The sequence below is a fragment of the Plasmodium knowlesi genome (genome assembly GCF_000006355.2).
Source record: "Plasmodium knowlesi strain H genome assembly, chromosome: 7".
Classification (NCBI taxonomy): domain Eukaryota; phylum Apicomplexa; class Aconoidasida; order Haemosporida; family Plasmodiidae; genus Plasmodium; species Plasmodium knowlesi.
This window is the reverse complement of record NC_011908.2, coordinates 1,488,558-1,511,189: the sequence shown is the minus strand read 5'-3', so window position 1 is coordinate 1,511,189 and position 22,632 is coordinate 1,488,558. Positions and strand designations below refer to the sequence as shown.

The following is a 22,632-nucleotide window of genomic DNA, read 5'->3' as shown; positions in this document are numbered from 1 at the left end:
TAGGTTTCAGGGTTTAGGAGTAAGGTTCCGGGGTTAGCTTTAGCTACTTTAGGGGGGGGAGAGGAAAGACTCCTCGCCGACAGAGACCGGATACTACATACTAACCGGATGGCAGACAGGAAGGCAAACCGGATACTACACAAACCAACACGAAAAAGAAAAAAAATGTATACTTATACATATACATGTATGTATATGTATATACATATACATATGTATATGTATGCATATGCATTTATGCATATGCATATATATATATATATATATATATATATATATATATATATTTTTTCCATTTATAGAGCGAATTCTGGACGACAAATGGCGACGTAGGAAAGCTGTGGAAAGAACTGTCCACAGCAATGAAAGGGAAAGAGAATGTCAGTGGAAATGGGGATTGTAGTAAAGTGGATGATAATGGCACCTCCGGTGGCAGAACGCCTACCGACCCAGAAAAGAGGGCATGCCAACATCTTACAGCAGGTTTCAACCAACTAAAAGATTCAACTTCCACCAACGATAAGTACACCATTTTGAAGAACAACCCACTGTTAAGACAAACAGTGGGTTGTTTCCTTCTTAAGGAATATGCAAAACTAATGCAAACTAACTCTAAATGTGTTATCACTTCTGGTTTAAAGAAAGCTTTCGATCTATGGAAACCCAAAAATAATGGGCAATGCGAGGACGATAGTCCTTGCATTGACTGTACTTGGGATGAATCATTGGACACTTGCTCAATTACCACAAGTGGCAGCGCAACCCAGACGAAAGTAACGGACAAATTAAATACAGTGCAACCCAAAATTGAAGGCACCGCAAAAGAGATCCTACCGAAAATAAATAAAATGTATAAGTTATGCGATTACATTATGTGTGCCGCACCCAAATGGTTCTACAACCAAAAGAACAACAAGAACCAAGCAGCGAATAGAGGAACGGCGAAGACTTGGGTAAGTACTAGCACAACGAACACAAGCACCATAACATTGATGGGGTAGAAAGAAAAAAAAAGAAAAAAAAAATTATTCTGATTCCGGGTTTAGGAATAAAGGTTGCATGGGTGTTAGAATAAGGTTGTATGGGTATTAGAATAAGGTGGTAAGGGTGTTAGAATAAGGTTGTATGGGTGCTTGAATAAGGTTTTAAGGGTATAGGAGTAAGGTCTTAGGGTATAGGAGTAAGGTTTTAGGGTACAGGAATAAGATTTCAGGGTTTAGGAGTAAGGTTCCGGGGTTAGCTTTAGCTACTTTAGGGGGGGAAAGGAAAAACTGCTCGCTGACAGGGATCGGATACTGCACACCAACCGGATGGCACAAGAACCGGATACTACACAACCTACTAACTACATATATATAACTTTTTCCTTTTCTTTTTCTTTTTACAGTGTAACTTCTGGGATGAGGGCGTCCAGCCCGAACTGAAGAAAATGTTCAACGATATCGAGAAGAATCGAAAGGACTCGTCAAGCACATACACTATTGACACCATATGCCGAATCTTTGGTGATGGTAATGATGATAGTGTTGAAAGAAAAGCATGTAATCACATCGTGGCGGGATTAAAATACATTAAAAACATTCCACCAAAGGATAGTGGTAGTACTACTGCCTCTTGGTCTCATGAGCAAGACAAGCAACTGCTCGATCGAGCAGTTGCTTGTGTTGCTCTTAATCTTTATGCTGATCAAATAATTACAAAATCTCAAGAGAAATGTCCCATTGATGAGGAAAGAATAAAAAAAATATTTGATGTTTGGAATGGAACTAATTTTTCATGTGAGGGTAATAATAATAATAATTGCTTTAAGTGTGAAAGACTTCCAAATTTTAATGGTTGCGAATTAAGTGTTTCCAAAACTTTGCTTAAAACATCATCACCATCACAATCACAAAGTGGAGCTTGCGATAAGGAGGAAGCTGACGCAGTTAAAGTCCAAACTCAAGTGGACGAACTCCTCAAAGACAAAAACACCACCATCAAGATGGAAGAAAAATTATCCGACATCACTGAAATGACCACTTTCTGTTCTGAACTCCAATGTGCTGCAAGGAAATGGAACTTTACAAAAAACAGTAAAGGAACACCACCATCATGGGTAAGCATAGACAACTGCGTATATACGTATATATATGTATACATATATACATACATATAAGTATATACATGTATATATATATATATGTATACATATGTATTTATGTATACATATATATGTATATATGTATGTATATATATGTATAAATGTACACATATAGTCGTATATATGTCCATATGTAAATATAAATGTATATGTATATATGCACATATATATGTATATGTATATATATATGTATATGTATATATATATATATGTATATGTATACATATATGTATATGTATATATATATATATGTATATGTATATATATATGTATAATGAAAATGGATGAAAAAAAGAAAGTGAAATAAGAAAACAAAATAGAGAAACGAAATTCAGATTCCGCGTTCAAAATGAAGGTTGTTGGGGTGTTGGAATAATGTTGTTGGGGTGTTGGAATGATGCTGTTTGGGGTGTCAGAATAATGTTGTAAGGGTGTCTGAGTAATGCTGTTGGGGTGTTGGAATGATGTTGTTTGGGGTGTTGGAATGAAGATTGTTGGGGTGTTGCAATGATGTTGTTTGGGGTGTTGAAATGAAGGTTGTTGTGGTGTTGGAATGATGTTGTTTGGGGCGTTGGAGTGAAGGTTGTTTGAGGTGTTCGGAATGATGTTGTTGGGGTGCTGGAATGATGTTGTTTGGGGTGTTGGAATGATGTTGTTTGGGGTGTTGGAATGATGTTGTTTGGGGTGTTGGAATGATGTTATTTGGGGTGTTGGAATGATGTTGTTTGGGGTGTTGGAATGAAGGTTGTAGGGGTGTTGGAATGATGTTGTTGAGGTGTTGGAATGATGTTGTTTGGGGTGCTGGAATGATGTTGTTGGGGTGTTAGAACAAGGTTCTAGGGGTATCAGAATAAGGTTGTTGTGGTGTTGGAATGATGTTGTTTGTGGTGTTGGAATGATGTTGTTTGGGGTGTTGGAATAATGTTGTTGGGGGTGTTGAAATGATGTTGTGGGGGTGCCTCAATATGGTTGTAATGGTGTTAGAATAAGGTTTTAGGGTATAGGAATAAGGTTTTAGGGTTTAGGAGTAAGGTTTCAGGGTTTAGGAGTAAGGTTTCAGGGTTTAGGAGTAAGGTTCCGGGGTTAGCTTTAGCTACTTTAGGGGGGGAGAGGAAAAACTCCTCGCAGACAGGGACGGGATACTACATGACCTACCACCAACCAACATACTAACATAACCAACATACTAACACAAAACCAACATACTAACACAAAACCAACATACTAACACAAAACCAACATACTAACATAACCAACATACTAACACAACCAACATACTAACATAACCAACATACTGACACAACTAACATACTGACACAACTAACATACTAACACAACAACAACACAACCAACCTACTACATACACACAGAGAGAAAAAAAAAAAAAAAAAAAGGACATATGTATACACATATATGTACATATGTATATGTATATATGTATATACATGCATGTATGTATATGTATATATGTATATATATATGTATACACATATGTGTATACATATGTGTATACATATACATATATTTTTTTTTTTTTTATTTCTTTTCTTCTTTTATGATCAGAGTGAGATAAACACTGTCGTTAACGATGAATTGAAGAAACTTCTACAACAGATTACGAATGTTCAGAATTGGAATTCTGCTAAGCAACACTGCAATGACGACATTGGTTCTTCCTGGTCAACCGACACAAAAGGAGAAAGAACTGCAAAGCAAAAAGCTTGTAAGCTTTTTACTTTAGGTTTAAAACACATTTCTCAAATTAATGACGACAAGAACAAGGATGCTGTACCACTTAAAAGGACTATGATGTGCGCAGCACTTAATCTTTATGCTGATCAATTAATTACAAAATCAACAGATCAATGTCCTCTAGATGATAAGAAATTGAAGGACGCAATAAAATACGCTTTTGATAATAATAGTAATGCCACTAGGAGTGGAGCAAATTCATGCAAAACTGATCCTAATTCTTGTTTTGTTTGCAATAGGCAAGAAAAAAGCACTTTTGCCAGTTGTCAAATTGGACAAGACAAAATAGGGGAGAATATGACCAAACTCCTGGTCAACGAAGACCAATCCAACCTCAACAACAACCAGGAAAAAACACTAGAGAAAATAAATGAAATAGAAACTTTCTGTACTCAAGTTCAATGTGCCATTAAACAATACGGAAAGAACAATAATAATAAAGGCCAGAATGGAACAGTGACTTGGGTAAGGGAACCAACATCAATAACATCGACAACATATATATTTATATATATGTATATATGTATACACATATGTATATATATATTCATATATACGTACGTATATGTATATGTGTATGTATATATGTATATATGTATATATGTATATATATGTATGTATATATATATATATATATATATATGTATATATGTATATATGTATATATATATGTATACACATATGTGTATACATATGTGTATACATATACATATATATTTTTTTTTTATTTCTTTTCTTTTTTTATGATCAGGATGATATAAACAATGAAGCCAAAGGCGTATTAGAGCAACTTCTAAAACAGATTACGGAACCTTCGCAGGAGAAGGACGTTGTCGACTTCTGCAAAGACAACGCCGCATGGAATAAGGGCCATAAAGAAAGGAAAACAAATAAAGCAGCATGTTTGCTTTTTGCTTCAGGACTTCAGCACATTTATGGCCGCGGTAGGAAGTCTGTTAAGGGCCCTTTTAAGGGCCCATCGTTTGAACAAACGATGGGTTGTTTATTTCTTAAAGAATATGCAAAACAATTGCAAACAATGGCAAATGAGAAGAAAAAAGGACATAGTTGGGTACATCCTCTTTGTGAAATAGATAAGGGCATAAATCACGCTTTCAAACAAAGTAAAGACATTATGAAGAGTGTATTAAATGAATGCGAGAATGGTACTAATGGTATTTCTTGTTTTGAATGCACACTGAACGAAGATTATAAAAATTGCTCCATTGGCTCTGACACAGTAGAAAATAAAGTTAATGAAATGTTCACAGAATCGACGAACAAAGACCATATGCAACAAACATTAGAGAATACAGTCTGTCCCATCCTTCTTACGGATCTCCTTACCCCTTTTCTTCCTTTGGCTCCTGTCTCTATTGGTCTTTCTGCTATGGCTTATTACCTTTGGAAGGTAAGATAAAAAAATTAATAAAAAAATATATATATATATATATATTTTAATGGACAAAATTAATTGTTAAAAGGAAAAAAAATTTTTTTTAATGGTTAAAAGGAAAAAAAAAAAATTTTTTAATGGTTAAAAGGAAAAAAAAAAATGTTTTTTAATGGTTAAAAGGAAAAAAAAAAATTTTTTCCATGGTTAAAGGAAAAAAATAAAATAAAATAAAATAAATGTGTAAAAAGAAAATTTCACAATCTTCTTAACAAAAATATCCTCTCATTTTTTTTTTTTTCTTTTTATTTTTGCAGTATTTCGGTCCTCTTGGTAAAGGAGGACCACGTTTCAGAAGATCTCCCACTGAAATTCCGGGTCCATCCGTACAGGAACAAGTCCTCGATCATGTGGAAGAAGCTGGTCCACATGAATATCGATTGGTGAAGGAACGAAAACCTCGTTCTGCTCCAACGAGAACGAAACGTTCTGGTCGCGTGAATCGTCGAACGATTATTGAAATTCATTTTGAAGTGTTGGACGAATGTCAAAAAGGGGACACACAATTGAACCAGAAGGATTTTCTGGAACTTTTGGTTCAAGAGTTCATGGGATCGGAATTTATGGAAGAAGAACAGGTTCCTAAGGAAGAGGTTCTTATGGAAGGGGTTCCAATGGAAAGTATTCCTTTGGAGCAGGTTCCAATGGAACGTGTTCCAAATTTAGGTTCCGGGTTTATGGTTTAGGTTTAGGGGTTTAGTGTTCACGGTTAAGGGTTTATGGTCTCAGGTCCACGGTTCAGGGTTTAGGTTCTAGGGTTGACGGTTTAGTTTTTATGGTTTTAGCGTTTAGGGTTTAGTGTTCACGGTTCAGGGTTTATTGTTTAAGATGAAGGATATTGGTTTCATACCCCTTTTTGTCCTTTTTTAATTATGTGATAAGCAGACATAATAAGGACTTTGAATATTCATCTTATTTCTTATTTTTTTAAACTTCTTTTATTATTTTTTTCTTTGTCCTCTTTATTTTTTCTTAAAAAAAAAAAAAAAAAAAAAAAAAGGATTCTTTCTTCCACATTTATTTCTTATTTTGTTTGCAAAAATTTTTTCTTTTTTTTTTTTTTTTTTTGTGAAAGGACACCCTTTTGTTTATTGAAAACAAAAAAAAAAAAAACATTCCTCTTTTTTTTTTTAAGAACATTATTATTCTTTTTTTTTTCCACTTGCGAAAAATATTTTTTCTTTTTTCTTTTTCCCCTTGCGAAAAATATTTCTTATTTTTTCTTTTTCCGTTTGCGAAAAATATTTTTTCTTTTTTTTTTTTTTTTTGCGGAAAGTAGCGGGGTAAGCGCGCGCTCATATTGTGATGTGTCCGGTCCGCGAGCACACAAAAAAAAAAAAAAAAAAAAAAAAAAGGACGGTGGACGATGAAATATATTACAGTTGCAAAAGGTCGCAAAATATAAAGGAATAACAGACACTTATCCGACACAGGGAAAAATTGTGTGTACATACGTGTTGGCACAAACAACTTTTTCGAAGTACACATACACTTTACACCAGAAATTTATACAGAATAACGAGAATATACGGAAATGGCAGGGTTCAGTGCTTTCCGGGTTAAGGGTAAAAGTTGGTTCTAGGTTAAGGGTTAAGGGTTAAGGTGGGTTCCGGGTTAACGGTAAAGTAGGTTTCCGTTTAAGGATAATGTGGGTTCCGGGTTAAGGATAAGGTGGGTTCCGGGTTAAGTTTAATGTTGGTTCCGGGTTAAGTGTAATGTTGGTTCCGAGTTAAGGATAAGATAGGTTCCGGGTTAAGCGTAAGATTATTTCCGGGTTAAAAGTAAAGTGGGTTCCGGGTTAAAAGTAAAGTTGGTTCCGGGTTAAAAGTAAAGTTGGTTCCGGGTTAAAAGTATGGTTGGTTCCGGGTTAAGGATAAGGTAGGTTCTGGGTTACGGATAAGGTAGGTTCTGCGTTAAGGATAAAAGTGGGTTGCGGGTTAAGGATAAAAGTGGGTTCCAGGTTAAGCATAAAGTAGGTTACGGGTTAAAAGTAAAGTTGGTCCCGGGTTAAAAGTAAAGTTGGTTCCGGGTTAAGGGTAGAAGTGGGTTCCGGGTTAAGGATAAAAGTGGGTTCCGGGTTAAGGATAAAAGTGGGTTCTGGGTTAAGGATAAAAGTAGGTTCCGGATTAAGGGTAAAAGTTGGTTACGGGTTAAGGATAAGGTATGTTTCGGGTTAAGCATAAAAGTGGGTTCCGGGTTAAGGATAAAAGTGGGTTCCGGGTTAAGAATAATGTAGCTTCCGGGTTAAGGATAAAAGTGGGTTCCGGGTTAAGAATAATGTGGCTTCCGGGTTAAGAATAATGTGGCTGCCGGGTTAAGAATAATGTGGCTTCCGGGTTAAGGATAAAAGTGGGTTTTGGGTTAAAAGTAAAGTTGGTTCCGGGTTCAGGATAAAAGTGGGTTCCGGGTTAAGGGTAAAAGTGGGTTCCGGGTTAAGGGGTAAAATGGGTTCCGGGTTAAGGGGTAAAATGGGTTCCGGGTTAAGGGTAAAAGTGGGTTCCGGGTTAAGGGTAAAAGTGGGTTCCGCGTTAAGGGTAAAAGTGGGTTCCGGTTTAAGGATTAAAGTGGATTTCGGATTAAGGATAAAAGTGTTTTGCGGGTTAAGGACAAAAGTGGGTTCCGGGTTAAGTATAAAATTAGGTTACGGGTTAAGGGTAAAGTGGGTTCCGGGTTAAGCATAAGGTAGGTTCCGGGTTAAAAATAAGGTAGGTTCCGGGTTAAGCATAAGATGGGTTCCGGGTTAAGGATAAAAGTGGGTTCCGGGTTAAGGATAAAAGTGGGTTCCGGATTAAGGATAAAAATTGGTTCCGGGTTAAGGATAAAAGTGGGTTCCGGTTTAAGGGGTAAAATGGGTTCCGGGTTAAGGGGTAAAATGGGTTACGGGTTAAGGGTAATGTGGGTTTCGGACTAAGGGTAAAGTAGGTTCCGGTTTAAGGATAAGGTAGGTTCCGGTTTAAGGATAAGGTAGGTTCCGGTTTAAGGATAAGGTAGGTTCCGGGTTAAGGGTAAAAGTTGGTTCCGGGTTAAGGATAAAAGTGGGTTCCGGGTTAAGGGTAAAGTTGGTTCCGGGTTAAGATTAAAGTAGGTTCCGGGTTAAGGGTAAAAGTGGGTTCCGGGTTAAGGGTAAAAGTGGGTTCAGGGTTAAGGGTAAAAGTGGGTTCCGGGTTAAGGATAAAAGTGGGTTCCCGGTTAAAAGTAAGGTTGGTTTCGGGTTAAAAGTAAAGTTTGTTCCGGGTTAAAGATAAAAGTGGGTTCCGGGTTAAGGGTAAAAGTGGGTTCCGGGTTAAGGGTAAAAGTGGGTTCCGGGTTAAGGGTAAAAGTGGGTTCCGGGTTAAGGGTAAAGGTAGGTTCCGGGTTAAGGGTAAAGGTACGTTCCGGGTTAAGGGTAAAGGTACGTTCCGGGTTAAGGATAAAAGTGGGTTCCGGGTTAAGGGTAAAAGTGGGTTCCGGGTTAAGGTCAAAGTATGATCAGGGTTCAGGTTTAATTTGTGTAGAGTATAGTTCTAGGGTTTAGTTTTAATGTTTGCAGAGTATAGGTTTAGGGTTTAGGGTTCAGGGGTTTAGAATTTTTGTTTCCTGGATTTAGGGTTTGGGGTTTACTTTTTGGGTTTAATATTTAGGGTTTAGGATTTAGGGTTAGGGTGAATGTTGGATCAGGATTTAGGGTTAAGTTGAATGTAGTATCAAGGTTCAGTGTTAGAGTGAATGTAGGATAACGGTTTAGGTTTATTTTGTGTAGAGTATAGTTTTAGGGTTTAGGGTTTAGGTTTAATCTTTGTAGAGTATAGGTTTAGGTTTAATCTTTGTAGAGTATTGTTTTAGGTTTTAGGGTGTAGGTTTTATGTTTGTAGAGTATATGTTTAGGGTTCATGGGTTCAGGTTTTAGGGTTTATGATTTAGGTTTAAAGTTTGTAGAGTACAGGTTTAGGGTTTAGGTTTAATGTTCGCATAGTATAGATTTAGGGTTCCTGTTTGAGGATTTTGAGCTTATATTAATGTTCTATGGGAGAAGAATGTATAGGTGTATGTATGGGTGGATGAAAATGGATCAAAAAAAGAAAAGGCTAGTGATTGTATAGAGGAGGAGAATATGATTTGTTTGGGAAATAAAATAAACATAAAGGAGGACGAACAAACAGGAGGAAAACATAAGGGAAGGAATTAAAAAGGGAAAGAAGAAAAGAAGAAGAAACGAAATGAAATGCAAGTGGAAAAAATGTATTATGCAGGAGAGTTTGCGCACATTTTTTTTTTTTTTCTCTCCTTGCTTTTTTTTTCTTTTTTTATTTTCTTCTATTTCTTATTTCCTCTTTTTTTCTTTTTCTTTTTTATCTATTTTCCTTTTTTTTGTTCTTTTTTTAATATTTTTTTTTATTTATATATTTTTTTATTATTTCCTTGTAAATAAGGAAATGTTTTTTCCTTATGGTGGAATGCTTTAATTAAAAAAGGGAAATGAATTGTATAATAGTTGGAAATGTGGGAGATGTTCTTTTTTTTTTTTTTTGAGAATGAACTGTTTTATTTTTAGAATGTGGTGGATGTTCTTTTTTTTTTTTTTCAGAATGAACTGTTTTATTTTTTCTTTTTTTCTTTTTTTTTTTTTTAAACTTATTATTTCTAATAAACCTATAATTTATAATAAGCCCAATCTTTTTAATATAAATATATATAGAGAGAAGGACACACCAAAAAGAAAAAAATTTTTCACATGTTAAGTTGAAGCAAAACCGAATACAGCACAAAGGCAAGACCAAATACAGTGGAGAAAAAAAGAAAATGGCACCTTTTTCTTTTATAATAACATCCACATTAATCTTCGCACAGCTATAACTATGGCAACAAACCAATTATCACCAGCAGGTATGAATAACAGGAAAAATTTTTTTTGTAATATTTCTTACAACTATAGGGGAAATTTTGGTGTGGGCGAAAACTCATATATGTATATATATATATTATATATTATTTTTTCCCCCCACACCAAATTTTTATTCATATTTATTATTCATGTTTAAGGAAAAAAGGGGAGGGAATGAAAGTGTATGGGAAGGAGGGGGGAAGGTTTCAAGTGTATAGGTTTTAGGGTTTAGGGTTCCGTGTTCCGTGTTCCGGATTTAGGGTTAACGGTTTAGGGTTCAGGGTTCAGGGTTCAGGGTTCAGGGTTCAGGGTTCAGGGTTCAGGGTTCAGGGTTCAGGGTTCAGGGGTTTAGGGTTCTTAGGGTTTCGGGTTTAGGGTTTAGGGTTAAGGGTTTAGGGTTCAAGATTTAGGGTTTAGGGTTTAGGGTTTAGGGGTTCTTTGTCTTCAGGGTTCAGGATTTCATAGTTTAGGATTTAGGGTTTCAGGGTTTAGGTTTCAGGGTTTAGAGTTCAGGGATCAGGGTTTAGGGTTACAGTTTACTAGTTACGGCTTCAGGGTTTAGGGTTCAGTGTTCAGGATTTAGTGTTTAGTGTTTAGGGTTAAGGGTTTAGGGATCAAGGTTTAGGGTTCATGAGTTTAGGGTTCATGGTTTTAGGGTTCATGGTTTAGGGTTCATGGTTTTAGGGTTTAGGGTTTAGGGTTTAGGTTTTAGGGTTCAGGGTTTAGGGTTTAGGGTTTAGGGTTCAGGGTTTAGGTTTAGGGTTTAGGGGTTCAGGGTTCAGGGTTTCAGGGTTTAGGGTTCAGGTTTTAGGGTTTAGGGTTTAGGGTTTAGGGTTCAGGGTTTAGGGTTCAGGGTTTAGGGTTTAGGGTTCAGGGTTTAGGGTTTAGGGTTTAGGGTTCAGGGTTTAGGGTTTAGGGTTTAGGGTTCAAGGATTCAGGGTTCACAGTTTAGGGTTTAGGGTTCAGTGTATAGGAGTAAGATATCGGGTTTCGGGTTCCGGGGTTTAGGGTTCAGTGTATAGTAGTAAGATTCCGGGTTCCGGTTTTAGGGTTCAGTGTATAGGAGTAAGATTCCGGGTTCCGGGTTTAGGGTTCAGTGTATAGGAGTAAGAGATCGGTTTCCGTTTTCCGGGTTCCGGGTTCAGTGTATAGGAGTAAGATTCCGGATTCCGGGTTTAGGGTTGCGGGTTCAGGAGTAAAGGTCTTAGGGGTGTTAGAATTCAGATTCGGGTTGTTGGAATAAGGTTGTAGGGTATAAGAGTAAAGGTTTTAGGGTAGAGGAGTAAAGGTTTTAAGGGTATAGGAATAAGGTTTCAGGGGTACAGGAATAAGGTTTCAGGTTTTTGGAATAAGGTTCCGGGGTTAGCTTTAGCTACTTTAGGGGGGGGAGAGGAAAGACTCCTCGCCGACAGAGACCGGATACTACACACTAACCGGATGGCAGGGATGGTGCAACCGGAAACTACAACCCGACAACCAAAAAAGGAAAAAAAAAAAAAAAAAAGAAAAAAAATTTTAAAATCATAAATTTGAGCATCTCCCTATTTCATTCACTTTTCAGGTTCAGGTTCAAGTTCAAATTCCGCTTCTTCAGGTTCAGGTAGTGGTTGGTGGGGGAAATGGGGTTTGGGTAGTTTTAGTATTCCATCACCAGTCGCAGCCGTTACTGCGGCTGCTTCTTCTATAAAGAATAGTGTACTTTATGCTGGTGAAAAAGTGTGGGATTTTGGGTCAAATATTATTGATAAAGTTCACACAGGAGTTGCGACTGCGGTTTCCCCATTTACATGGACGGCCACACTTCCTTCGGTCGCCATTAGGACTGCTTCCAGTGTAGTAACCCCCGTTATAAAGGTAGTTGATGATATTGTAGGAAGTGATGCACAACCTGTTCCTCCTCCTCAACCAGTCGAACCGGCTGCATCGCCCGAACCAGCTCCCCCTACCCCCACCACGAACCCTACAAAACCTTGGGATCGGCTTATCCCTTTTGTTGCGTTGGCTCCTGCTACAGTTGCTATTTCTATTTTTTCCTACTTAATCTGGAAGGTAAGGAATAAAAAGAGAAAAAATGAAAAGGAAAGGAATAAAAGAGAAAGAATGAAAAGGAAAGTAATAAAAGAGAAAAGGAATAAAAGAGAAGGAATAAAAGAGAAGGAAAAAAATAGAAGGAAGAAGAGAAGAGAAAAAAAAAAAAAAAAAAAAAAGGAAAAATGATTTTCCGCAAAGAAAAAAAAAAAAAAATGAAATAAAAAAGAAGGAAAAAAAAAAATTAAAGAGTAAAGAAAAATAATAAAAAAAAAATAAAAAAAAAAGGTTGCATGAATGAATGTGTATGGGGTGTATATGTGTAAGATTTAGTATTTTCAGGTTGCGGGATTTATAATATTTTTACGGTGCATATGTGTAGGATTTCGTATTTATGTTACGGGATTTAATATTTTACGGTGTATATGTGTAAGATTTCGCATTTAGTTTTGCGGGATTTATAATATTTTACGGTGTATATGTGTAAGATTTCGCATTTAGGTTGCGGGATATAATATTTTAACGGTGTATATGTGTAAGATTTCGCATTTTTAGGTTGCGGGATTTAATATTTTACGGTGTAGATGTGTAAGATTTCGTATTTAGGTTGCGGGATTTATAATATTTTACGGTGTATATGTGTAAGATTTCGCATTTAGGTTGCGGGATATAATATTTTAACGGTGTATATGTGTAAGATTTCGCATTTTTAGGTTGCGGGATTTAATATTTTACGGTGTAGATGTGTAAGATTTCGTATTTAGGTTGCGGGATTTATAATATTTTACGGTGTAGATGTGTAAGATTTCGTATTTAGGTTGCGGGATATAATATTTTTACGGTGTATGTGTGATTTAATATTTTACGGTGTATATGTGTAATATTTCGCATTTTTGGGTTGCGGGATATAATATTTTGCGGTGTATATGTGTAAGATTTCGTATTTTTAGGTTGCGGGATTTATAATATTTTACGGTGTATATGTGTATGATTTCGCATTTTTAGGTTGCGGGATTTAATACTTTACGGGGTGTATATGTGTAAGATTTCGTATTCAGATTGCGGGATTTTATATTTTACGGTGTATATGTGTAAAATTTCGTATTTTTAGGTTGCGGAATATAATATTTTACGGTGCATATGTGTAGGATTTCGTATTTAGTTTTGCGGGATTTAATGTTTTACGGTGTATATGTGTAAGATTTCGTACTTTTAGGTTGCGGGATTTATAATATTTTTTCGGTGTATATGTGTAAGATTTCGCATTTAGTTTTGCGGGATTTAATATTTTTACGGTGTATATGTGTAAGATTTCGTATTTAGGTTGTGGGATTTAATATTTTACGGTGTATATGTGTAAGATTTCGTATTTAGGTTGCGGGGTTTATAATATTTTACGGTTTATATGTGTAAGATTTCATATTTAGGTTGCGGGATTTAATATTTTTACGGTGTACATGTGTAGGATTCCGCATTTTTAGGTTGCGGGATTTATAATATTTTACGGTGTATATGTGTAAGATTTCGCATTTTTAGGTTGCGGGATATAATATTTTTACGGTGTATATGTGTAAGATTTCGTATTTAGGTTGTGGGATTTAATATTTTACGGTGTATATGTGTAAGATTTCGTATTTTTAGGTTGCGGGATATAATATTTTTACGGTGTATATGTGTAAGATTTCGTATTTTTAGGTTGCGGGATTTAATATTTTAAGGTGTATGTAACATTTCGCATTTTTAGGTTGCGGGATTTAATATTTTACGGTGTATGTGTGTAGGATTTCGTATTTTTAGGTTGCGGGATATAATATTTTTACGGTGTATATGTGTAAGATTTCGCATTTAGGTTTGCGGGATTTAATATTTTACAGTGTATATGTGTAAGATTTCGCATTTCTAGGTTGCGGGATTTAATATTTTATGGTGTGCGCGTGATTTGGTATTTAGGTTGCGGGATATAATATTTTTTCGGTGCATGTGTAGGATTTCGAATTTCGGTTGCGGGATTTAATATTTTTACGGTGTATCCGTAAGATTTCGTATTTTTTAGGGTTTAAGGTCATAAGAACAACAATATATGGACTGGTGTTTACATGATTTAGGGGAAGGTTAATTTTTTTTTTTTAACGCAAAAAAATAAAAAAATAAAAAAGAGAAAAAAAGGAAAAAAAAAAAAAAAAGAAGAAGAAATATAGTACTCCATAATTTTCTTAGCAGAAATATTCTCCCCTTTTTTTTTTTTCTTTCTCTGCAGTATTTTGCTCAACTGCGTAAGATAAGACTCTACAGAAGAGCTCCTTTAAGAATTCCCGGTCCATCCGTACAGGAACAACTCCTTGATCATGTGGAAGAAGCTGGTCCACATGAATATCGATTGGTTAAAGAACGAAAACCTCCATCTGTTCCAGCGAGAACAAAACGTTCTGGTCGCGATCCTGCTGGTGGTGGTCGCGTGAATCGCCGCACCATTATTAAAATTCATTTTGAACTGGTGGACGAATGTCAAAAAGGGAACACAAAATTGACTCAGAATGATTTTCTGGAACTTTTAGTTCGAGAGTTTATGGGAAGCGAATTTATGGAAGAAGAACAGGTTTCTAAGGAAGAGGTTCTTATGGAAGGGGTTCCTATGGAAAGTGTTCCAATGGAACGTGTTCCAATTTTAGGTTCCGTGTTTATGGTTTAAGGTTCCGGGTTCATGGTTTAAGGTTCCGGGTTCATGGTTTAGGGTTCACAGTTCAGGGTTCACAGTTCAGGGTTCACAGTTTAGGGTTCACAGTTTAGGGTTTAGGATTAAGGTTCCGGGTTCATGGTTTAAGGTTCCGGGTTTATGGTTTCAGGGTTTAGGGTTCACACTTTAGGGTGTACCCAAAAAAATTTGAACGTCCGATATGCGAAACCTTAACAAGGTCGGGAAGGAAAAAATTCAACCTTTATCTCATACGAAATAAAAAAAATCCCCCATTGCAAAAAATTAAATCATGAATTTTTTTTTTTTTTTTTTGTGTGTGTATGTAATTTTTTAGCATGAATCATCACACTTGTGTAATTTTTTTAGTAACATCTTATAATGATTATTGTATAGACATGGTTTATATGATTATGTGGAACCATTATATTTTTTTTTTACACGAAAAATATTATGAACACAATGTACATTTTTTTTTTCCCCCCCATTATTTGCTTCTTTTTTCTTTTTTTTTTTTTTTTTTTTTTTTTTTATAAAGTTCTAATTATATGAATTTTTTAGCGTTCTTCCACACTTTTTTCCGCGGAAACCGTAATATAGTGTTCCGCGTGGGGGGCGCCAGCGCTCGCGGGCTTATGTCCCATACATTTTTTTTACGAGAACAAGATATAACACCTATTGGGGGCAACTTTCAAAAAAGGAATAAAAAAAAAAAAAATTCAATAAACATTTTTTTTATCTTCACTAAAAAAAAAAAGTTACAAACAAAATGAGAGTAAAACGTGGAAGAAAGAATCTTCTTTTTCTTCTTCTTTTTCTTCTTCTTTTTTTTCTTTTTTTTTTTTTTTCAAGAAAATATAAAAAGGAAAAAAAGGAAAAAAAAAAAAAAAGAAAAAAAGGACAAAAAGGGGTATGAAACCAATATCCTTCATCTTAAACAATAAACCCTAAACCCTGATCACTGAACCATGAGCCCCATAGCCTGAAGCCAGAATAACATGTAGTTATATATATAACTAATTCGGTTTTCCTTTTTTAGAAAAAGCTATATATAGGAACATGTTTCAAATAGCCAATTGTTACTTTATTACTAATCAAATAAAAAAAACAAATAATATAATATCTCTATTTTTTTAGTATTATAATAAGACATCAGAATATACATTCATTATAGAAAGAAAAGCAATAATGAATAAATTATAATACGTACATAAAAATTGAAGGGGGGTGGAAAAAAAAAAAAAAAGGAAAATCAAATAGAAGGTTGCAGATATGTGCCTGCACATATATAATGTGGAAATTATCAATTTTCATATGATGTTCTTTTTTTTTTTCTTTTTGAGATAACTTCCATATGCTTGAGAAAATTTTATCAATTAAAATGAAATAACTTTCTCTTTTATTTATTTTTCAAACTTTTGGCCATTTGTTTTTTTGTTTTTAATTTTTTAATCCAATTTACGATGTTTTCTAAGACCATTTCATTTCCAGGCTCCGTGGTTAACCCGTGCTCCATATTATCTAGTGAAATCAATTCTTTATTATCATTATCTAATCTATTAAAAAATGATACTACGCCTCTATACAAACAAAAAATATCTTCCTTGGAATGAATAAACAATATAGGAATATCTTTAGGCATGTATCGCATATCTTTCTCTAAGTTACTCGTTGCTTTTACAAGTTCACACCAATATTTTAAGGTTAAGCCAATTTTGGAGCCAATTTTATCATATTTCTTAAGTTCATTTAGATAGGGGTATTTTTGAAATCCTATTTTTGTGGCAAGTCTTAATGTTGGAAAGAGGCTACCAATTAATCTTGTAAATGGTAAATAAAAAATTTTATATTTATATGAACGTGGTGAAGCTATTTTCTGAAAACAAATCATACTTGATAATGAGATACAACCTTGAATGTTTAATCTTCCTCTCCCATTGTTTTGTGTCTTCTCTAACACTTGCAATGTTCTTAAAGCAATATTTCCTCCCATTGATTGACCAAGTATGTATATTGGACGGGAAGAACATTTATTATTCGTATGTTCTTTACTAGACCAGGATTTACCATTACTTTGAGGATTATTAGGACCCTTGGAAGCTTTGCCCCTTTTGCGTTTATTATTACACCGCACATTTCTTTTACATTTATCATTATTACTTCCATTGTCATAATTACACAGAGTAGTACACTCCTTAGCCTTATCACAAATTGCCCTCGAATTATTGTCACTATCCTCTAAGCATAAATCATCATTAATTATATTAAGGTATTGTATTACGTCATGCACTAAATCATCAAATTTGTTAATATTCAGACTTAGGTTTCTCCACCCGTCGGACAGTCCATGACCTTCTAAATCTAATGCATACACTGAATATCCATTTTTATTAAAATGTTCTATCCAGCTATCTTTATAAACGTAATAATTATTTCCGTCTTTTAATATGACTTTATCATTACCTACTATGTGAACGTTATGTCTTAAAAAGGTCAATCTTGCATGTGAATTTAGACCATGAATTAGTAGTATAATACCTATAGCGTTTTTCACTAACCACCCGTATGATCTTAATAATAGTCCATCCTTATTGAAGAAAGCACCAAGTTTGGGATTGCCGTCTACTCTAGTAGTTGTTGGGATGTTGTTATCTTCTTCATGGGAAATACACTCATCCATTCTATTTATTAAAATACCAAAAAAGAAAAACTATTTCACAACATCGAAAATGAAGAGGAGCCCACATCTATGTACTTAATTACTCTTTTTTTTTTTTTTTTTTTTTTTTTCTTTTTCTGTTTTTCCTTATGAATAACTTCCAATTATTCAAAGGAAACAACTCCTTTAATACTTGCCCCTTTCTACTATACATGTATAAAAAAATATGAACAAAAAATCCTTAAGAAAAAAAGTAAAATCATACTTAAACAAAAATAGTATTATAACTTAACGTAAAAAATGTAAATCCATTTTAAATCATTCAAAAAAAAAAAAAAAAAAATTAATTTAAAACAAGGTTGATTAATAAGAACAAATTTTAATAAACAGAATATAATACATGTAACAAGTTAAATTTGATAAATGGACCCATATATTAGAACAAATAAAAATACCTAAAATAAATGAAAAATCAGGAACATTTGTATTATTATAATGTTGCGCCTTTAAAAAAATAAAATAAAATATAAGAAACAGTAGGCGTTATAATAGTAAAATTGTGCATTATAACAATGTCCGCGTTATGAATTTGGAGAATTGTAAATAGAGCTATTTGATTTTCCCTTTTTTTTTTTTTTTTTTTCCACCCCCCTTCAATTTTTATGTACATATTATAATTTATTCATTATTGCTTTTCTTTCTATAATGAATGTATATTCTGATGGCTTATTATAATACTAAAAAAATAGAGATATTATATTATTTGTTTTTTTTATTTGATTAGTAATAAAGTAACAATTGGTTATTTGAAACATGTTCCTATATATAGCTTTTTTAAAAAAAAAAAAACGGAATTAGTTATATATATAACTACATGTTATTCTGACAGGGTGTCTTTCCTTACACTAATAATTTACATAGGGAAGGTTCAACGTGAAAGACAAATAATCATAATAAGGAGTTCGCATGTTTATGTTTTTTTTTTTTTCTTTTCTTTTCTTTTTTTTAGAAAGAGAAAGAAGGTTTAAAGTGAAGAAGAAAGAAGATTTAAAGAGAAAAGAAAAGAAACGTTTTAGGGGAAAAGAAGGAAGGTTTAAAGAGAAAAGTAAAGGAAGGATTAAACTAAATAGTACAAGAAAGTTTATTGAGAAAAGAACGAAAAGGATGAAAGATTTAAAGGAAGAAATAATGAGAAAAAAAAAAAAAAAAAGAAGAAAAAAAAAAGGGGGTAGACGTTGATCAGGTGGTTCTGAGGTGTTAGAAGTCAGATTCCGGGTTTAGAGGGAAGGTTTTAGGGGTGTTGGAATAAGGTTTTAGAGGTATGGAAGTCATATTCCTTGTTTAGGAGTAAGGTTTCGTTCTATAGGGATTAAGGTTGTAGGGTATTAGAATAATGTTTTCAGGGTGTTACAATAAGGTTCCCTTGTTTAGATTTAGCTGCTTTAAGGGTTGTAATGGATAGGAAAAGCTCTTCGCAGACAAGAGGGCAAAACTGGAAACAACGGAAATCGAATACTGGGGGAAAGCGGAAACTGCGAACCAACGCCGGAGAAAAAGGAAAAGAAAAAAAAAAGGTGAATTTAGGTGTAGACGTTGTGCGTTATTAAGGTTTTAGGGTGTACTGTATTCCGCATTTAGGATGCGGACTTATCATTTAGCTAGTATGTAAGATTTTCATTTTAGATATGTATGTAGGATTTTGCATTTTTACGGTGTATATGTAGGATTTCGCATTCTTAGGGTGTATATGTAAGATTTCGCATGCTTAGGATGCAAGGTTTCAAGGTGTAATGACAACAATATATGCCCCGCAATTTAGATGTTTTAGGGTGAAGGTTCTTTTTTTTTTTTTTTTTTAAAAAAAATAAAAAGGAAAAAAAAAAAGGTTCTTTCTTTTCACATTTATTTCTTATTTTGTTTGCAAAAATTTTTTCCTTTTTTTTTTTGGTGATAGGACACCCTTTGTTCATAGAAAAAAAAAAAACAATCTTCTTTTTTCTTAAGAACACACATTTTTTTTTTTTTTTTTTTTTTTAATTTTTTTTTCTTCATTTATTTCTTTTTTTCCTTAAATTATGTTTCCATCTTTGCGAAAAGTTGGCTCCAATAGGTGTTATATGTTGTTCTTGTAAAAAAGTGTATGGGATATCCGGTCGCGAGCGGCCCCCCCTACCCGCGCGGACACTATATTACGGTTTCCGCGGAAAAAAGTGTGGAAGAACGCTAAAACATTCATATAATTAGAACTTTATAAAAAAAAAAAAAAGTTGCAAACAAAATAAGAAATAAATGTGGAAGAAAGAATCTTCCTTTCTTTTTTTTTCAAGAACAAATAAAAAGGAAAAAAAAAAATAATAAAAGAAGTTAAAAAGAGTATGAAACCAATATTTCTTCTTCCCAAAATAATTTCCACTCCAAGCATATATATTTTTCCCTTATCACGACACTATATGTCAAAATATATATGTGTGTGTTCGTTTGTCTGTTCTTTTTAATAAAATGGTGATCCATACAACTCTTTATACAATTTGTGTATCATACACAAATTTGAACCCCTCCATTTTTGCAAAAGTATATAATTACTACCATGAACGTTATATTCAAATGATATTACTCTTTATTCATTTCTATATTCTTGTTTTAAGTTCACGACAAAAAAAAAAAAATGCCATTTTTCATATGGATACATAAAACACAATATAGAGAAGATCAAAAAATATAGAGCACACAAAACAGTTTCTACAAAAATAAAAATCAATTATCAGTCAGTACGTATTATTTAATACAAGGATTTGTAAAATACATAATTTTCATGGTGGATAACAAATTACAAATATACACATACTAATTAGTACGTAAAGAGCATATATGAGTGAAAAGGTAACTTGCTTTCTTTTGGTACATTTATAGTCTTTTAGAAAATAATTTTCATTTTACACACTTTTCCTTCACTATCTATCATCTGACTCTTCTGAGTTATAGGAGGAGGGAGGATAACTGCCCCCCCATTCTGCTCCTTCTTTTTCAAAAGGTACAAAAAAAGAAAAAAAAACTAGTTCCATGATTTTCAATTCGTATATATAAAAACGCACAAATCCACTGTCACTTAGCAGTTTCATTGCACCTTTTGCCCTATCATGTGACACCAAAATGAATAACTTTGTTTGTTTTTATTATTACATGTTATGATAGAAGGCTTTTTAGAAACAGAAGAGAAGTTTTTTTTTTTTTTTTTTTTCTTTTTCCTTTTCTTTCTTTCCTTCCTTCTCTTTCATTCCTTCCTTTACTTTTTCTTTTCCATTTCCTTCTTCTACTTTTTCTTTATCTACTTTTGTTTCTGCGTTTTTTGTTACGTTCTTTGTTGTTTTTGTAGGAGGGGTCAGATCTACGCGCCCGTATTCTCTTTCTAGGTGTGTTTTATTTGATTTATGAGCATTCTGTGAATCATCTACGTATGGAATATTGCTAAAATTGCTTTCTAACATTTTCTTATATCCTTCTTGTGCCCCTCCCTTCTTCTCTTTTTTTAATAAACCATATGGATCCCCATCGCCTCCTAGTTTTGGCATACCAGCTGAAAGTTGTCCATCCATGTCTTCTTGTGCTTCTTGTACAGCACATCTTTTTAATGCCTCCTCTAAATCTGCTGTAATTTTTTTTTCACAATGTTCACGTAAACAAAATTCCCCTTTATCATAGCTATCCGTTTCATTCTCTTTGTTTGCACCCCTAAGCCCTACAGATGTGGATTTACCATCCTTATGTTCCTTTTTTCCTTTTTTTCCTGAATGTTGTGGAACTTGCTGTGCAACTTCCTCGTGCACTACAGGTCCATCCTGTTCTATATCTTCCTCGTGCACTACAGGTCCATCTTGTTCTATATCTTCCTCGTGCACTACAGGTCCATCTTGTTCTATATCTTCCTCGTGCACTACAGGTCCATCTTGTTCTATATCTTCCTCGTATACTACAGGTCCATCTTGTTCGATCTCATCCTCGTATACTACAGGTCCATCTTGTTCGATCTCATCCTCGGATTCTACAGCTTCTGCTAATAACCTCAGAGTTCTGGAATCGAATGCTTTTCCGAGGCTATTGTTCATAACACTGTACGAATTACCATCATATTGGCACTAAAAAAAAAGGGGAAATGGGATGGTGAGGGAAAATGATTTTTTGTTCATAAAATTTGGATGTAAAAAAAGAGAAGCAAAATATTTTTCTATTTACATTAATTGAAATGGATAGTGAAAAAAAAAAAAAAAAAAAAGTACTGAAGAGGTGTGGTGGAGGCATAAAGTATAACATAGTGTAAAATAAAATAGTACAAAAAAGAAAAAACAAACAAAAAAACTACTCCCCTCTTGGACAAAAGTATGAGCACAAAGAAATATATGTTGAGAAATGATGGGCCGTCCGGGGGGGGTGTTCCCGTCTGTCCCTGCCCTTTTTTTTCTTTTTTCCTCTGTTATACAGATAATATGCGTTCCCCTCTTTAAGTTTTTTCTTTTTCTTTTTTTTTTTTTTTCTTTCTTACAGAGTTGGAGCAATTTACAATCCAGATTAGAAGGGTGTACAAGGAAACCTTGCTGCAAAAGGGAAAAGCACCGGCTTTTCTCGCTTTCTTATTTTGCTTGGTTGGAACAGCCATTGTTGATATACACTAGAAGTAAAAAAAAAAAACTATTAATATCTTAGTTGAAAGAACGAATTATTAATCGTATTTTAATAAGAATTATAATAATCTCTTTTACGTATTGTTCAAATTTTATTAAAACTTTATATGTATTTATCTAAAGGTACGCAAGTAAAAAAAAAACTGGAAAATTAGAAGGAAAAAAAGGAAAATATGGAAAATATGGAAAATATGGAAAATATGCCAAATATGGAAAATATGTAAAATATATTATTATTTCAAAAATGTGAAAAATATAAAAGGCTAAAAAAATTCCCTACATATTAAAAGTTTACAGATTATAAAATATATGTTCTGTAGAAGTTAATACAAAATTATGATTAAAACTAAATATTATAAAAATGTTAT

At 33.9% G+C, this 22,632-nt stretch overlaps 4 protein-coding genes across 4 annotated transcripts; 2 read left to right on the top strand and 2 right to left on the bottom strand.

Moving 5' to 3' along the window:
• Positions 1 to 302: 302 nt before the first annotated feature.
• PKNH_0735200 (SICAvar, type I (fragment)) lies at positions 303 to 6,034 on the top strand (the record flags this gene model as incomplete). Its single annotated transcript, XM_039113958.1, has 5 exons — positions 303 to 953; positions 1,388 to 2,098; positions 3,707 to 4,360; positions 4,647 to 5,306; positions 5,606 to 6,034. Coding segments are annotated over 5 exons (3,105 nt in total), but the record flags the coding sequence as incomplete, so codon positions are not given.
• A 5,742-nt stretch (positions 6,035 to 11,776) lies between these two features.
• On the top strand, positions 11,777 to 14,926 carry PKNH_0735100 (SICAvar, type I (fragment); the record flags this gene model as incomplete). The annotated part of the gene is made up of 2 exons (XM_002258605.2): positions 11,777 to 12,258; positions 14,495 to 14,926. Coding segments are annotated over 2 exons (914 nt in total), but the record flags the coding sequence as incomplete, so codon positions are not given.
• A 1,402-nt stretch (positions 14,927 to 16,328) lies between these two features.
• On the bottom strand, positions 16,329 to 17,609 carry PKNH_0735000 (lysophospholipase, putative; the record flags this gene model as incomplete). The annotated part of the gene is made up of 1 exon (XM_002258604.1): positions 16,329 to 17,609. The coding sequence occupies one exon, from the start codon at positions 17,607 to 17,609 to the stop codon at positions 16,329 to 16,331; it is 1,281 nt and encodes a 426-aa protein (XP_002258640.1).
• A 3,179-nt stretch (positions 17,610 to 20,788) lies between these two features.
• Positions 20,789 to 22,239, bottom strand: PKNH_0734900 (uncharacterized protein; the record flags this gene model as incomplete). Its single annotated transcript, XM_002258603.1, has 2 exons — positions 20,789 to 21,721; positions 22,126 to 22,239. The coding sequence occupies 2 exons, from the start codon at positions 22,237 to 22,239 to the stop codon at positions 20,789 to 20,791; spliced, it is 1,047 nt and encodes a 348-aa protein (XP_002258639.1).
• Positions 22,240 to 22,632: the final 393 nt, after the last annotated feature.